This window comes from Pezoporus occidentalis, unplaced genomic scaffold (assembly GCF_034315485.1).
Source record: "Pezoporus occidentalis ecotype Australia unplaced genomic scaffold, CSIRO_AGI_Poc_V1 ctg24, whole genome shotgun sequence".
NCBI classification, from domain to species: Eukaryota; Metazoa; Chordata; class Aves; order Psittaciformes; family Psittacidae; genus Pezoporus; species Pezoporus occidentalis.
This window is the reverse complement of record NW_026914285.1, coordinates 4,769,097-4,787,008: the sequence shown is the minus strand read 5'-3', so window position 1 is coordinate 4,787,008 and position 17,912 is coordinate 4,769,097. Positions and strand designations below refer to the sequence as shown.

The following is a 17,912-nucleotide window of genomic DNA, read 5'->3' as shown; positions in this document are numbered from 1 at the left end:
GGGTTTTCTTAATCAAATTTGTTACAAATAAATGTTTGTGAGACCAAACTGTCACTAAGGGGAGGATTTGAGGCATTTCATTACCGTACCATGGGGTCCATAGGTGCTTTAAACATATTTGCATTTCACTCCGTGTGTGTTATTGCAGTTTATCTTTTAAAAATAAACTAATATACAAAGTGTATAGCTTTGCAAAGGGCTTTTTGATGGCTTATGTACTTGTCATTGCCAGTCTTTTTTTGCTTGGAATTTTGGCTTTGGCTGCAGTTTCTGACCTGTTCTCTGTGGAGTTCTCCTGGTATATAAAAGAGGGCGGGTGAATTCCTTGTATATTTATATATATTTGCTATGTGTAACATATCCACTTAAACCACATTTTTAAATCTTCCTCTGAGGTTAATGGATTGGATTTATTCCAAGGAAATTAGAACAGATGTTTCGTGATTGGTCCAAGTAAAGTTTTACCTGTACTAAAGTCGAAATTCTGGTTTTTTTTTCCCCCTCCCTTCCCTCTCCCTGCCTCAAAATTCCACCTCAGTCCCTACCACAGCTGCTAGCACTCCTGATGCTGTTGACAAATACTTGGAGACACCTGGAGATGAGAATGAACATGCCCATTTCCAGAAAGCCAAGGAGAGACTCGAAGCTAAGCATCGTGAAAGGATGTCTCAGGTAAGGGGAGATTTCTTCCTAAAAGAGAGAGTTTTGTCTGTAGAGTCATAAGATGCTTGCAATCCTTCATCTTCTTACTTCCCAAGGCTTCAGCCAGCTGGCCTGCTTATTTGCAATGCTGTAAATACACCATTTACTGCTTTTCTGACTCTTACCTAGGAATTCGGCTGCTTGGGACACACATTTGTGGTTGAGTGGCAGCTGTGATCATAAATCACCGCAGATACTTGTGCTGGTAAAAAGGGAAGAAAAGTCTGATAAAAATTGCTCTCATCTTTGTGGAAGAATGTTTGGTTTGTGAGATGATTCTTGTTTCTAAGTGAAGAACTTGACCATTTTATTAGTCATCTTTGCTGCAGCTTGTTATTAGGTTCATCTTCTGTGTATACGCATACATGGTGAGGCCCTGGGGTAACTTACGATCGCATATGTTCATCTAATGGTCTTGAGCCTCAGGGTAACATGAAATGCATCTAAAGCCAAAGAAAAGAGGAAAAAATAGTTCTTTTGAACTGAATTAAAATCCAGCTTAATCAACCCTTTTCTTTCATTCAACCAAAAAGATTTGTGTAGCCTGAAACCATACAGTTTTTAATCCTATTGAACACTAAGAGATGAGCTATCCACTCTCTGAGAAATAATAGCAATGCCAATAAAAAAATTTCACAGTTATGCTCTAATAACAAAGAAAAAATATAAGAGGCTTAGAGGAAAGCCTGTGGTGCATATTTTTTAAGGATGGAACAACCACCAAAATGAATTTAGTACAATTCAGATGTGCTGCATATATCTGTGTAGGTATTTTACTATAGCTTTTATAGTTTTTCATTGTAACTTTGTTTCCCTGTTGAATTTTCAGTGTTTCTGACACATTAACCTTTAGCTCTGTGCTCAAATGTTAGAGTAAGCCTGAAACGAAGCCGTTAGTGTAAGTCCCACTCTGTTGGCATTACAGCTATGCCTGGCACTTTTCTAATAAGTAGGGCAGGGCATCTTACCTGAAGCAGTCATATGGTCAGCACAAATCACATACTGAGAATATGACACTTAATAGAAAGGAAGATAGGTGCTTTTCATCTGCCTCCACTTGGGAAATGTAGCAGAAGAAAGCTGTCTCCTTAAATAGAGAAAATGGAATCATAGAATGGTTTTGGTTGGAAGGGCCCTTAAAGCTCATCCAGTTCCAACCCTCCTGCCATGGGCAGGGACACCTTCCACTAGACCAGGTTGCTCAAAGCCCCATCCAACCTGTCTTTGAACACTGCCTGGGATGGGGCAGCCACAGCTTCTCTGGGCAACCTGTGCCAGTGTCTCACCACCTGCATGGTAAAGAATTTCTTCCTAATATCTAATCTAAATCTACCCTCTGTCAGTTTACAGCTGTTCCCCCTTGTTCTGTCACTTTTGTAAAAACTCCTTCTCCAGCTTTCTTGTTAGGCCCCCTTTAGGTACTGGAAAACTGCTAGGAGGTCTCCCCTGAGCTTTCTGTTCTCCAGGCTGAACCAGCCTAACTCAGCCTTAAAGTGCTATCATTTCCTTTCCTCTGGATGATTGAAGAACTTCATTAAAACAACCAGTGGCCAAGGTGCAAGTGTTGCCGAGTGTGGGTGCATGCAGCACCCAGCTCAGAGCTGGCCTGAGGCTGCGGAGTGAATCTGGATGGAGGTGAGCATGGTGAGCTGTGGCTTGCAAGGTAGGTGCTCTCTCAGGGAGCGTATCATTCCAGTCTTCTTTGTAACAGGCTTCTGTGTGCCTGCAGTTTGAGAGTAAGCTGGAAATTGGGAGGATAAAAAAGGCAGGCATCCTGCCTGGCAGGGAGGCTAGGCATGCAGAGGGTTGGCAGGTAATGCAGTCATCACCGCGTTATTGCCTCCCCTTGAAATAGCCCTTTTTATCAAAGACACTGTAGGGGTGGGTGGCTTGAAAGCAAAGGACAACTCAGTGCAAAAGGCAGGTTTCCCTGTAACAGTCCTCAAATTCTCACCACAGTTTCAGGTTTGTCTCCAAAATCCCAATATGTAAAGGTCCATGTGAGTAATTAAGGGCAGTATTTGGGTGAACCACTTATTTTCTGCTTTCTGCAGAGATGATGGCTTGTGAAAAATAGCTAACCAAGTGCACAGGCACCCAGAAATTATCATGCAGAGAGACCCCACAGCATCAGTGCTTGAGACTAAAAGAATAAACTGGGAAAAGCACTGAGCCATAGCCTCAGAAAACTCGTGGGTAAATGCACTGCACATTTTACTACGCGCAGAAATGAAGGCTGTGGTTCAGGGGTTTGACTGAAGATCACGTTGGTGCTGCCTGTGCTCTGCCCTTGTTAGAATGTTCCCAGCCATCCTTTCTGGCAGTGCTAATGAGTGTGCAGCTGCAGGGTGAGGTAGGTCAGCTCTCTCATCTCACTGCAGTGCTGTTCTTCCAAAAAACACATAAAAATAATCAACTGTGGCCACTTCGGCATGATGCTGGGAAGCAGCAGCACGATAGGGACATCAAGAATGAAAGATCTTTGATCTTTAATTTGCTTATGCTGCTTATGAAATCACATCTTAAAGTACATATATCTTGAAATACGCAGAAGCCCTGCAGAGCTTTGTAGGAGAGAGTTAGCTTAAGTTTTTAAAAGTTAGTTTTCCCTTCCATGAATGTTTTGTATAGTGCCAAACTAGCTCTCCTGGTTAACATTTCAAATGTTTAAAAAATGTACGATCTTACGGGGAAGTAGAAAAGCCAACTAGTTTACATTCAGTGTTTCTTCACATGAACTGGTATCTCTGTGTCCCATATCATTGGTGTCCTTTTCTAGCAATTTACTTAAAGACTGCTTTTTACATTTTCTTTATAATCAGGTATGTTTTAATACATAGTTAATGAAAAATTAATCTGAAGCTGTTTCTTGCTATGTTAAAAACAGAGAACAGTGATAAGTAAATTAAATCAGTAAGTTTTGCTGTCAGTGTTTTTCTCAAAAAACAAAAAACAACAACAAACCCTAAACTTAACAAGTGAGAGTCAGTATCCAAGTGCTCCACCTGCACTGAATATTTGTTTTATTTTATTTTTAGCTCGAAGTCCAGTTCTTTCAACGCTTTCATCTTGGTAAATGTAATAATCTGAAGTAAATTGGTTTGTTCACAAAATACAGGTATTTCTTTAATAAAGCAGCTAGTATTGAAACAGTGTTTGATTCAATGCACACTTTACTTTGCAACAGCCAATCAATAAAAAAGAAACCAGATGCATTCTAGTTCGCATATAAAATGTAATCACCTAAGAAGCACGGAAGTTTATCATTGAAAAAATAAATCAAAATTAAACATTTTAACCTAAACATGTCACCAGGACAAATGCAGATACTCTTCTGAGATTTCCCTTTGTTTACCATGAAATTCAGACAACCTGTATTTCTTTTTCTTGCGCATTAAGATATTCACACAGGCAGGGGAGTCTCTGCTGTTTTTATACGATGACCTGATGCTCTTCTGGTTCAGTCTGTTCTAATCCCTTCTGCTCGTATGTGTCCGTCCCTTTAGACTACAGACCATGAAAGTTTTTCTGTCTTTATAACTACGCTGCACCTGGAGCAGCAAGGCTCATAAACTTTTCTAGGCAGAGAATTGTACTAGCATACAATTTTAAGCTTTCCCCAGGAATTATTAATGCAACTCCAGATAACAGCAAAGCTACATTCCCATGCAAACAAGATAGCCATTCAGCCATGCATGTGTAACCTTTAAATGTACATGTCAGAGAATAGCAAACAAGGAAGAAATTATGCTAACTGATTGCAGGATGCTGTGATTCTTGTTTCCTGTTTTGGTGTGATTCCCCTTTACCTCTTTCTAGTCTTTTAACTCCTGTACAGCTCCCTCACTTAATAGTTGCTCCTAAATAGCCTGGTGGAACCAGGTATTGAACTTTGCTCAGAGGAGCAATATCATTTATCCATTTCTTTCCTCAAACATCTCATGACTAAAGAACATGTCTTAAATTTATCTCGTGTCGTAAATTTACTTATCCTCTGGCTGTTTACAATATTTTAGGAATCATAGTAAGTACACTACTTATTATAGGAATTTAATGATGCCTTGTCTCCTAGAATAGTCTTGCTTCTTGGAAGTTCATTTCCAAAGTAAGCATCTGCAAATACTGCAGTCCCCAGCCAGCCTCAGTTGGGCTGGTGTTAAATCCAAGACTTTTTTTGGACCATTGCATGCCACTAGTTTAACATCCCAGAGAGGTCTTCAGCTGTTTTTTAGTGTCCCTGGCACCATAGAATCACAGAATAGTTTGAGTTGGAAGGGACCTTTAAGATCATCTAGTTTCAACCTCCCTGCCATGAGCAGGAATGCTTTCCAGGTTGCACAAAGCCGCGTCCAGCCTGGTCTTGAACACTGCCAGGGATGGGACAGCCACAGCTTCTAACACATAATCGAAATCTACCCTTTCTCAGTTTAAAGCCATTCCCCCTTGTTCTGTCACTTCATGTTCTTGTAAAAAGTCCCTCTTCAGATTTCCGGTAGGCCCTTTTTAGGCACTGGAAGCTGCTCTAAGGTCTCCTTGGAGCCTTGTCCTCTACAGGCTCCACAAGCCCAACTCTCTTGTTTCCATATGAGAGGTGCTCTGAGCATCTTTGTGGCCTTCTCTTGACTTGTTCAAGCAGGTCTACATTCTTCTTGTGTTGGGTGCCCCAGAGCTGAACACAGCACTGCAGGTGGGGTCTCATGAGAGCAGGGTGGAGGGGGAGAATCACTTCCTGGACTTGCTGGTCACACGTCTTTTGATGCAGCCCAGCATATGGCTGGCTTTCTGGGCTGCAAGCACACACTGCTGTCTCATTCTGGTTTTCATCCACCAGTACCCTTAGGACCTGCTCCTCAGGGCTGCTCTCAATCCACTCATTACCCAGCCTGTGATTGTGCCTGGGATTGCCCTGACCCAGGGGCAGGGCCTTGCATTCGGCCTTGTTGAACTTGATGAAGTTTGTACAGGCTTGCATCTTAAGTCTGTTCAGGTTCCTCTGGATGACATTCCTTCCCTCTAGAGGATCAACCACATCACTCAGATTGGTATCATCCACAGGATATATGCAATCCCACTGTTCATGTCCTTGACAAATACGTTAATTAATACTGGTCCATGCATTCCCCAGATCCCACCATCTCTATTACTGTTTGTGGGAGGTCTCTTTCCTTCCTTAAAATCTTCAGGTTAGTAGGAACGCCCCTCTCAGTTACAGTCAGGGCTCTTGGGAGAGGTTTAATGGTGTTATTACCAGAAAAAAGGGCCAAGACTTGAGTGTGGAACAGAAGCCCTTGACAAATGTTAAGCATCTTATTGGCATGACTTTGACCTTCTAACTAAGCAAACCTTCAGGCAAGCTCCTCTGCTGGTCTGATTGCTGTAACTCAAGTGTCTGTCATAAATTCTTCTCTTGCAGATATGCTTCTGTGGGAGCAAATTCTGCTGTTTTCAATATAATGAGATTTGTGTACTTAGCATCTCTCTTAATAATGAATGACATTTTTCATGCTTCCTTTTTCCCTCTTGCTGTCTTCTGCAGCCCAGTTTCAAAAGAATGTCTGCCAGGCAGTAAGTCCTGAGTTCTGAACAAGTCTGACTTTGAAATGGCTTGCTTCTTAAATCTCAACCAGAAGTTGTCATTTTCCCCACGTGAATCCACCAAGCCTTGAAGAGCCATAAATCTGTATGGCTTGATAGGTCTGTGCTGTCAGTGAAGGAGAGTAGGTTTATGAGTGCATAGAGGCCAAGTTCAGCCTCTTTCTGCCCATGCATATCTGGGGATTTTTTTTACCTTCCTTGCTCTTTGTATCCCTAGAGTGCTATGGCATATTTCTTAGTCACTCAGAATTCTTTAAAGCTGTGATCTTCAGTGAGGGCAGAAGTTTTCTCTGGGTGGTAGCATGGCTACCCATAGATAACTGTAGGGAAGCTGTATGTTCAGTTACTTAGCATGGCAGAGATGCTTTCAACTATTGAAGTCTTCTCAGTTGCAAAAATCGGCACTCAAAGAACAGCAATCTTTACGCTGGATATTGTTTCTGAAAACAGCCATGTTGTCCTGTATTTTTCACAAGCCATTCACTCTCATTGCACCAGAGCTGAACTCTGAAGCCCGTAATTTACATCCTTCCCAACTAGCTGTGTATGTTGTCAGTTTGTCATCTTGCCTTACATGCCTTAAAAGGTTTAGAGAAATAAAATGAGCAGAGACACCTGATCTAGCCAAAGGTCGCCTTATCACATTACCCACAGTACTTGTTTTCACAGTGTGGGTTAGCAGAGGGTTAGTCTGGGGGATAAGGACAGCAAGGGAACTGTTGTTCTGAAAACCCATCAACTGCTCATTCAGAGTGAAAAAGAGTATTAGGCAGATGTCAGAGATGTGATTTGAAGACATGAAGGAAGAGGGAGAAGAAAATCAGAAAGTTGCTAACCTAGGCCAATACTTCTGTCACTGTAGTTTATTACTTGAATTAATGCCATAATTGCTGGGTCTTCTGTAGTGCTCACATCTTGGCACCAGTGACACGTCAGCTCTCTAGAAAGGTGCTGTCTGTATACATGAATTTTCTCAGCCACCAGAGTCATATGGCCTAAGCATATATATAAAGAGGTGAATACCTAACTTAATATTATCACTTATGCTTAGAGTGCTGCTGTGTATTCAATACGCTTTTACCAGAACACAGCAGGATCTCTCTATTACGCCAGTTCATGTCCTCGAGTACTGCTTTGTTGGGGAAGCAGTGAAATCTCCTGTGCCCAAGTAGTGGGAAAGTAACTGGTGGTAGGGCAATCTGTAACTTCAGTGCGCAGTACATCATGTTCTCTTCCTCACCTCAGCTGCTTGCTACAACCCCTTGCAAATGAATTTTCATGTCCCATTGTAAACTTTGGTTTCCTAGCTCCTTAGAGCTTGGATGCAATTTGTACGTCAGTGTGTATTTGTCCAATGAAAAGATAATACAAATTGAAGAGGTACTTCTAGGCTGCCAGTTCATATAGGTTGCAGTGCGATTCTTGGGACTTAAGTTTCAGTTTACAGTTCCCAGTAAAAGACTGATGTCAAAACTTGACTTCAGGCCTTTGTGCTCACAGCTGCTAACCATTCTCCTCCTGGATACCAGAAGCAGGAAAAACAATTTCTCACTTTAGACTTTTCAGCATCACATTAACTTTCCAAAATATGTGTCCCCACTCTCTTGGGCTGTTACTGAGGCCAGAATCTCTTATGGATAAATAATTTCACTGACGTTGAGTTGACCTATTTTTACTATAACTGATTTATTGCTGTCTTGAAATACATGGCAGGGTTAAGAGAAAGATGAAAACTTGGCAACAAAATCCCATAGAGTCGGTCTTGAACGTAGGTGTCTGTATGCTGGTTAATCTACATAGGACTGAGAGGGGATTGTGTTTCAAGGATTGGGACTTGTAAAAGTCTTCTTTGAGCCCAGGCTTGGTTCTTTGTTTTCTAAGGCACAGGCTCAAGCAGATACCCTGAGTCACCATCAGTGCTCTCCAGTCTGTCCCTCAAGGAACCTGGTCAGCAGTGTGCAGTATGTGGGAGAGCTGGAGAGCCTGAGACAGGAGTCAAGTGGTAGAGGCTCAACTTGCACATATGAGAGACAGCAGGTCTAACTTGCCCTGCCTCTTGATACTAGTCTTGGTAAAATTTCAGTCATGCGTGCAGACTGAGCTTTACCAAAATCTACTTTAGAAAGTGTGCATTTGGCTATTTCTAGTGAACAGGATGAAAGTGTGGGTTTTGTGACAAAGAAAGAAAATGCACATTCTGAGTTATTGCTTCTGTATTTCTTGTCATCTCTTGACATTGTGCTAATCCTGCAAAAAACAAGTCACTTGTGTGCATTGCATTTGATGAGACCAATTGTTCCTGCATAAAATGTGTTATCTGAGGAGATTGCTGTTTAGGTGTGAGATGAATAAAGTCCCTGAGAAAGACCAGAGAAGGTTTCAGATGTCATGGACAGCAAGTTAAGAATATCTCATTCCCTGACTATTGAAATACTGCCCTATGTTACCAGAGGATGTGGCCTCTCGCATTGCTGAAAGGAATGCTACTGAAAGTTCTCCTACATAATTTTTCTGTCAGTGTTGTACCCGAGATATAAATATATTCAGTTCCTGAAATGTGGGACACTTATTTCTGGACAGACTAGCACAAATTGCATGTAATTCTCGATCTGTCCTACTCAAAGGCCAGTGTAATCTGAAAAAATCTAAGCATTTTTGTGGTACCAAAAACGTGTCTGTTAGAACAAGTTGATACGCACTCATTTTGACCAAATATGTACAGTAGATGGATGTGGTTTCCTTTCAGTCTGAGATGAAAAGGGGGTTGTGTATTCATCAATAGTTACCTCCATTTCCCTCGCTTGAAGAGTGGCTGTTTCACATTGGAGTTGTGAGAGCTTGGCACGATGTTCAGACGCAGAAGTGCCTCTTTGTTTAGTTTAATAAAAGGATCATACCTTTGTGAAATGTTATAACCACTTTTTGTAGAGATAAAAGGAGGAGAGGAATATAAAAAGATGACTGTTGAGCTGCTGTGCTTGGCTGTTGCTAAGCCCTGAGACAAGAGAGGAAAATGGGAAAGTCACACTTCTTGTTTTGTTCGTTAGGTCATGAGAGAGTGGGAAGAGGCAGAACGCCAAGCTAAGAACTTGCCAAAGGCTGACAAGAAAGCTGTTATCCAGGTAAAGGAAAATGCACCACAACCTTATCAGCTGGGGTCACAGTTAAAATGCGGGTGGTGCTGGGTGTGATACAACTTTGAAACCTATTTCTATGGGGATTTAATATTGCTGTTTTTGTTTCCAGCTGTTAGTGGCTGCTGGGTGCCTTTCACTTTGCAGCCAGTCCCTGGAACATCAGTGCAGGGCATAGTTTAACTGCACAAAGGTGTAAATTTCTCTTGAATTCAGATTTGCTTTCAGTGAGAACTGACAAGTCAGTTCCCATGGGCCCCTTTCAGAATTTAGTCCATGACAAAGTCTTAGAAGCTGCAGGACCTAAGCTTAAAGCAGAGATGGAAAATGTAATTTAAGGAAGGAATCACCATCAGTTTTATCTGAAAGAAACCCTCAGCCAAGAAGTACTTTATCCAAAATGATGCTATAAATCAAAAATTCTGACAAGCCAGATACTCCTTAAATCTCACAGTGCCTGTGTTACTCAGTACTGCTAGAACGATTTCAGTGCAAAACTATAAAAAGTGGTGCTCAGAACAGGATTGCTTCACACATCAGATCCCACAGCTTTGCTCTCTGTGCATTTTACCCAGTCAGTCTTTTCCTTTATTGGAATAAGTTTCGACTCTTTTTTTCTTCCTTGTAGGCAAACTCCACCCTCCTTTAGGCACAATTCTCTAGCATTGAATCACTGTCTTGGAGGTGAGGGGCAAATGAAGGATTCACTGGTGGTTGTGCTGAACATGTCAGGATTATTTTATTAGAGTAATAAAATATGGCTGGGTGTTAAGAAATAGAGCGCATTAGCAGTTCCCCCTGAAATCAGTAAAAAGTGCCTTCAGTGGAGAGTTCCTGGGAGCCAAGCTAGGCTGACATGGGGAAAGATCTTGGTGATTTGCAGATGGAGGTGTTCATGCCCGCTGTTCTCTCCTGATGTCTTCGCTGTTCCTGTTGTGATGGATGTTTTTTTCAGCATTTCCAGGAGAAAGTGGAATCACTGGAACAAGAAGCAGCAAACGAAAGACAGCAGCTGGTGGAGACTCATATGGCACGGGTGGAAGCCATGCTGAATGACCGTCGCCGCATTGCCCTGGAGAACTATATCACAGCCCTGCAGACTGTCCCACCCAGAGTGAGTGCAGTACCACACGCTGTGTCAGCTGTGTCAAAATCCCTGTAGTCATCCTGGGGAAAAATAAAGTGTGCCCAAGTACAGTCCAGCTGTGGAGCAGTGAGTGCGTGTTCCCCATGCAAAAGCTACTACAGCAGTCAGCTAGTTTGAAAGTTCAGACTGTGTTCATAAATGTAGGCACAAGCACACGCACCCCTACATGCCTATAGGTAGGTAGATACATCCATAAATACACTGAAGCAGATAATGTCGAAGTGATTTGGTTGTCAGAAATTGTAGCTGTTCACAGATTCTGCAGAAGGATGATGAAGTATCCCTCCAGGTGATGCCCAATAGGATACTTCGTCATGTCAAGATGGAGCTTAAGGGTGAGGGTGGTTGTGATTTTCTGTTTTGTTTGTTGAACTGTTGAAATGTGTGTGATGAAAGATTGTTTGAGGATTGTTGGGTGGCATGAAGACAGCACAGTCGCAATTCAGGATTGTCTGTGTTGGATGCAGTGATGGCTATTGCTATGTGTAAACACCAAGCTGAGAATGTGTATTGAGTAGAATCTCTGTATCTGTAATGTTTGTATTCAATACCAGAATAACTGATCTGTGACCTCCAGAACAGAATCTGCACAAAATACCGGGGAAGACAAGTCAAATGTTTTATATACCTCTTGCCTCGAGTTACTTCCTAGGTGGAAAAACTGCCATGTTACTAAAAGGCTTTGGGGTCAGCAGTGTAAGATGTAGCCGTTAGATCCTGAATTTGGCCTCGCAGGGAGTTACTTCAATAAGGCTAACCTGGTAAAATTATATGTTTTAAATGAATTTCCTTCTGCAGAGGGATCTGCATATTTAGTGAGCATGGAAAAGTGATAATCACCTTGGTTCTTTGTCATCATCAAACTCTTTTCTCCACCCCATAGTGCAAAACTCTTGGTTTTACTGTGTGTGCTAAATAAAAGAAAAATCTTTTACTTAGGTGTGTCATGGGGAGACTTCAGAGTATTTCTGTTAAGAGTTAATCTGTATTTTGCGACACAATAATTTGTGGAAAACTAAGCTAGTCTATTAAGTTGTTAGAGGAGGATGTTTGCTCTGAGTACAAGATGCATATTGTAAGCTCTGGCTGTGAGAAAGGTAGTGAAGAGCTTGGGCTCACTAGCAGACGGATTAGAGTTACAGGCTGCGGTGCAGCTTCCTTCAGGAAACTGGAGCCTGCGGCTCAGAACTGAGAGTGACATGAGGTGAGTGCATAGACTGAGCGCCGGTCGAGTTTGCTTTCTTGCAGTGTGGTTTTGGGTGGTTCAGCTGAGGTAGGATTTCACATCTGGCTTCAGCCATCAGCTGTTGCTGTGACATTGAGCCTTACGTTGCTGTGACATTGAGCCTTACGCAAATGTAATCCTGCCGGAAATGTATCCTGGGCAAAGTTGTGTGTGGATCAGGCTGACAGCTTGGTTCTGCAGGTATCTGAGGTTGTGGAAGGTGAAGATGGGGACCACATATAACAGCAGAAGCGTGGTGGTAACATCAGCTGGTGTTGCTACCAAATGGGGACTTATCTCAAGACTAATGGGGGTGAAAAGTTTAAATAATAACATCTTTAAATGGTTCTTTTGCCAGTCATGTTGATGGTACTGTCCTTGCCTCAGCATTTTTTGGTTGTGTGTTCTGTAGTTACTGACAGTGCAGGCATGTGCCTCTGAACTGCTGGTCAGATGTGTGCCAAAGCACAGGAAAAAACCTGACCTTGAATTCAGCAGTAAGATTTGTCTGGATTTATTGTGGGGTAGAGGGTGAAACTTGAACAGTGATCGATGATAGCTGAACAGCCTAATGAATGAATCCACTCTACTGACTGCTTTGCAGGATATGGAGCCAGAAATGTGAATACACTGTGAATCCAAACTTTGGCTGCCTAAACAAAGAGAAAATGGGGAGTAATGGAAAATTCAACTCTGATATTCTAGCTGAATTTCTCTCTGGCAGTTCCCTAGTACACTAAAAGTACATCTGATTCAACGGTGTTGTCTTTGGAAGAGCAAGTCGTAACTTACTGGTGACTTTTTAAGTAATCTTACAAAAGGGAGGTTTTTCTGGAGTTGCCCCCAAATATTTTTAAAAGCCTGCTTCAAATTACATGTTTTGCTATTAGTATGTTTACTATAAAACTAGATTCTGCATATTTAAAGCCATGGAGTCTCTTCCTCAGGTGTTGTAAGGACCGGATTTGGGTTTAAATTGAAAAATAAGTTAGAGTTTTTTATTGAAGTTCATGTCTTCTGCACACAGCTAGTGAGTGTATCTGTATACACCCTAAGTCTGGTGTATATAGATACATACATAGACGTGTGTGTGTGCAAAAAGTATTTTCCATGTGCTGTTTAATTGCTTGGACATATTGCCTTGTACTTGAATTTGAACATTTTCCAAGGTTTTTTTGGACTTCTGGCAGGCCACTTGAAGCAGCATGATTTCATTTCACTCTTGGATGTCTAGTAATCCGTGACCAGTCTTTGCCTGCAGATCGGTTATCTTAGGAGTACAGTGAGTCTGGCACTCCTGGTGTCATCAGACTGATCATGGGATGTGATGCACCGTTTTCTGTGAGTGGTGACATCCTGATTTGCTGGGAATGCTGTGTTCTGCATGTATACAGATTACGTGGTACTTCTGTTCAAAGGGTGGGCTCTTCAGGGGAGCTGAAGGGAAACTTCCTCTGCCTCGAAAGGTGCAGAGCTATAGAGAGGGAGGCTGTCTGTGTGAGAACCAGTATCGTCATTTACTTGCTCCTTTGGATGAGGCTTTCCTTGTAGGATAGCAAGGTATGGAACTAGGAGAACTTTTGCTCTGAGTCAGTAGGGTAGTCATGTTCTTGTGCACACCTAGAAAACCAGCTGTTTTCAGTGCCATCCTACCTGAAACTACAGAAGTCTGGGAATCCATAGCTTATGTATCAGACCAGAAACTTCCACTGCAGGTTTTCGTCACATGTTAAGCAGACGATTGCCTAATGCTGGTGTTGGAGGCATGTCTCAGAGTACCACTCTGGGCAGCAAGGGAAACAAGGACTGTGCAGAGACAAAATTCCATAGCTCCAAAGTCTATTATGACATAGATTTGAGCACAACCAGTATTTGTACTGTTGTTCTGTTCTCAGAGCACTCTCGTGTGGGCTGCCCAGAAAACTCACATTTGATCCTTATCCCTGGTTCCTGATGCGGCTTAGCTGTGCTTCTGCACTGTGTTGCCTTTGAAAATGGGGTGCAGCTGTTCACTATCCAGTGTCAAAATACTGCGTTGTTTCATCCTGCTCTATGGTCTTACTACAGAAAAGGATTAGTGGCAGCTGGAACCAATATGCCTGTAGTTTTTAAAACAGTTGGAAATTTTCCCCTTCATTTTGCAAGTTAAATAGAGGAATTCAGATCATTCTCTGTGAGTAGATTGATTCTGTAATTTGCTGCTATTCCCCCTTTCACGTGTGTGTCAAATTTTGCTGGATTTACATCTCCCTGTTTAATCTTTGTTGATATGAGAGTCACATTTCCTGTGGGAAGCCAGTGACAGGGGGCAAAGAGAAGCAGGAATGAAATCCCGCTCCTAGCAGTGAAATAAAGGGTTTCAGAGCAAGGAAACATACAGGAAAACTCTGAAAGGTAGTTAATTAACCTACGTACTTTGCACATAGATCAAAGAGATCATATATCATTAAAATCACTTTAAAAAGCTTCTCTTCTAATTTGGCACTATTTTACTGAAATAACTAAACTACATTTCAGTAATTTATGTTACCAAAATGTAATTTGTTGCTGAGCAGAGCAGGATCATTAAGGTCAGCCTTAGCATGTGCGCAGTCTGTTTGAATTTTTTGTTGCAGTTTTTTTTCCCCTGTTGTTGCTGTCTTCAGAATTCATTCTGGTACCTTTTGTGCTATGGAAGCAGTGTTTGTTCATACGAAGAGAGCACAGTGCAGGCTGAAACTAGTCCAGTTTGGCTATTTGGCCATGAAAGAGGAATCTGCGGAGGGGCCCTTAGTGCCTCTGTGTTTGGGAAGCTTTAAGCCTTTCCTGAGTCCAGTGAGGTTGCTGTGGAAATATGCAGTTGGAGGCAGGCCAAAGTGTTGCTGCTGATCTAGTGATAAAAATCCTCCTGTGCAGCAGGAAAGAGCAGTCCAGCTCTAATACTCCACCCTCTAGCTCTGCTCCTCCAAAACCGTAAACTTACTGCTGTGGAATTTTTCACATACACTTAATTTTGTGGGTTTTTGTGAAATAGCATGGATTTCAGTTCTGCTCTTAAACCATGTCAGTCTTCAAGAAACATGGTCATCTAACTCCGTTTTCTAGCAGCTTCTGAGGCTTTTATGTGAATAAAATCAGTGCCATGTTTTCTCCCCAGTCTGTGGGCCTGAGCAAAATGGTACGGTCATACACCTAGGCTTGCCAGTAGTTTTATGTACAAGCGAATTGAAGACAGAAGATATGATTTCATATCTGTATTAAATTCTGCAAAACTCTGGCAGGTTCATTGTATTTAAAATGCAAAGGTTTAAAAGAATGAGCAGGAACAAAATTTGTCCATAATTTGTCCAAGTTGAGTAAATTCAAATCCTGAAAGGCAAATAATGAGATTTTGCCCCAGGAAAAGCCCTTGGGAAGGTAGGCAAAGGGAAGGTTTGAGTACCACTATAGCCATGTGTTTGTCTTGTGTGGGGTAACATGTTTCGTTACAAATTAGCAAAGATTGTAGAAGGCATCTTTAACTCCACATGAAAGATAGCTGGGTGGGGGTTTGGTTTTGTCTCACCCATGAGTAAAAGTTGTGTATTCATCCTAATTAGTCTTTCTTGAATGTTCCTAAAATGAACTACTACTCCTGTGTCAAACGTGACCTGCAATTTAATATTGCAGCAGATAAAATATATATACCTAATACAGTATACAAGGTATTCCTAATAAATGAATGAAAAGAAGCAGTTGTTGCACATTTCAGGAGCAGCAGTCATAAAGGACTGGTGATTGATTTTTCTCTAAAGGCAAGATTAAATAGCACAATATAGCATTGTGAAACTTTCCCATTTAGAGAGAATTTTGAGCAAAATGACAAGCCAGCTCAGAATTTCCCATGGAAGTTCCCTGGCACAGAACCAGGAAGTTGTATTTTAAGTACACTGAAGTGTTTTAATATGATTTTTGTGTTGTTTCTCCGAAGTAAGTCTTTTGGATTTCCATGAGGAGAGTTTAAGTTAGGTTTGTAGCAATCTGAACCACATTTGATGTTTCCATTTTCTGAGCCCAGTGAAATTGCACTTTCATCACTCCCTTAATCTGAAACAGTAGACTAGGATCACCATAGGGTTCTGGGAGGGGGGACAACAGACACACTATATGCATGCATATATATTCATATTTATATGTTGTTTATAATATTTGATTTAATCTGGTTTTGGGGCAGTTTAGTTCTCATATATGATTCCTTTATGGGGGTGACCTTGTCTTGATGCTGATGCCACCCAAAATAAAAGCCCTGGATGACTAGAGTCAGTGGGGCTGGAACTCACACCAGGTAGCCAAGAGCCATCAGTGCTTTCTGCTTTGTTTGGGCTTACGCTTTGTGCAGCTGGAAATGTGTTAGCCAGCTCTCTGGACTGTCTGGTTAAGCTTTCAAACCAGGGGGTTGCAGTACAGGTCCTTAACTCTGCCCTGGTGCATATATATGCATATGTATGTGTGTGTATGTGGATAGATAGATAGTTAGATAATTCAATTAGTTACAGAATACATTGCCTTCCAGACAAGAGACAAGGTATACTGTCTACAGAATTAGGTAGAAAATTAGCTTTTTAATGCTGCATTGTCAGCCTAGGTAGTCTACGGAGACCATAGGTGTAGTCTGTGGACCTGTCTACTTTGTACCAAATGTATTGAACACATGCTAGTCCCAACATGCTCTCAAAAACTGTAACAAATAATACTTTGAGAACATTCTCTAGTATAAAGAGGATTTTAAATTAACAACTAAAATACCTACAAACACCAGTACATCTGTTGGCCTGTCGCAATAGCTGATAAAAGGGCTATGATTGATCTGTGTTTAGTTTGAGATTAAAAAAAAACAGCAGGTGTTTGAATCTGCTGAGAAAGAGGAGTTTTGGAATGAGTCTCATGGAAGCAAACGGCTTGAGAGCGTATGCTTGAAATAGTCAGAAGCAGCATGTAATGGTAGCATTCACGCTGCTTTACCTTGCGTTGCCCCCTGCACACCTTACTAGATGGATCAGCCAAGGTAACTAAAAACATGGGCATAACAGGAGTTGTGTCTGTTTTCAGAGGAAGACTGAAAAAAAGCCGGCAAACAAATACAGAAAACTGAAAGTAGTGGAATTATTTCATGAGGTTTAGGTAGCCCCTGGTGGCTGATACAAGTTACTTATTCTGTGACGTGTTTTTTGGTAAGGTGACTACTGTCATGAACACACTGAGTTTTCCCTGGCAAAACACACAGCAGAATTTCAAGTACTAAACCCAGAATTTTGTAACGGAGTTTGGAGATTGGTACATGATTTATGAAGAGCAAGAGGTGCCAAGCTGGCCCTGGGATATGTCAGCCATTTGTTCTTCTGCCAAAGACAGTGTCAGAGCTGAGACCTTGGGAACTTAATTTAGCTGATAATAGCATCACTTTCAGTTATAATTTAATATGAAGGTTCCTGCCTAGGGTTGAAGTAATAGATGGCTGTGGATATAATAGCTTTAGATAGAGGGTCTGTCTTCATCTCAGCCTGTGGAGCCTTTCCTCACCTTTGTGCCTGACTGTTCACTGTGGCCTCTCTGCTCTACCATCACAAGAGTTCATATCACTGTTCAGTGTACCAGATTTGGGGGTGAATTGTGCTTGCGAGTATCTCTGCAAAAACTGCCTGCATGGGTGGCATTTTTGAGCAGAACCAGTTCATTCAGTAATGACATTTAAAAGAAAATGTGTATGAAATAAAATACAGAGGTGGGACTTGGGGTACTTTTGCTGATCCAAAAATCTGTTAAAACTCTGCAAGCAGTAGGTCTGCAGTTCTAGGCATTGAGGAGAAAAACGATCAATTAATTTACTATTGGGGTGTTTTACTTCTTAAGTTGCATTCAGTGTAGACCTTGGTCCTTGTTTGGTCATCCACACTCAGGTATGCAAAGCCCAGTGGAAAGCTCTTGCTGGCCATCACCAGCTCTGGCAATTCCACCTTCAGCCGCAGCCCTGAAGCCGTGTGGCAGTAGCCCTGTAAAGTTGTTGCTAAGGTTGGAGGTATGACCTGATCCAGTGTGAATAGGACTTCCAGCAAGGAAGCAGAGCTGGTGTAGTGTATGTCAGGAGTTCAAG

The 17,912-nt window shown here is 41.8% G+C and overlaps 1 protein-coding gene across 5 annotated transcripts in view; it reads left to right on the top strand.

Annotated features, from left to right (window-relative positions):
* APP (amyloid beta precursor protein) overlaps positions 1-17,912 on the top strand; it is a 204,497-nt gene that overhangs the window by 135,528 nt on the left and 51,057 nt on the right. For 4 of the 5 annotated variants that reach the window (XM_062622142.1, XM_062622140.1, XM_062622141.1 and 1 more), the window contains 3 exons: positions 539-672; positions 9,345-9,419; positions 10,387-10,545. In XM_062622142.1, the coding sequence (XP_062478126.1) occupies positions 539-672; positions 9,345-9,419; positions 10,387-10,545 (368 nt within the window). The remainder of the gene's footprint in view (positions 1-538; positions 673-9,344; positions 9,420-10,386; positions 10,546-17,912) is intronic. The other variant, XM_062622139.1, reaches the window with a different exon arrangement.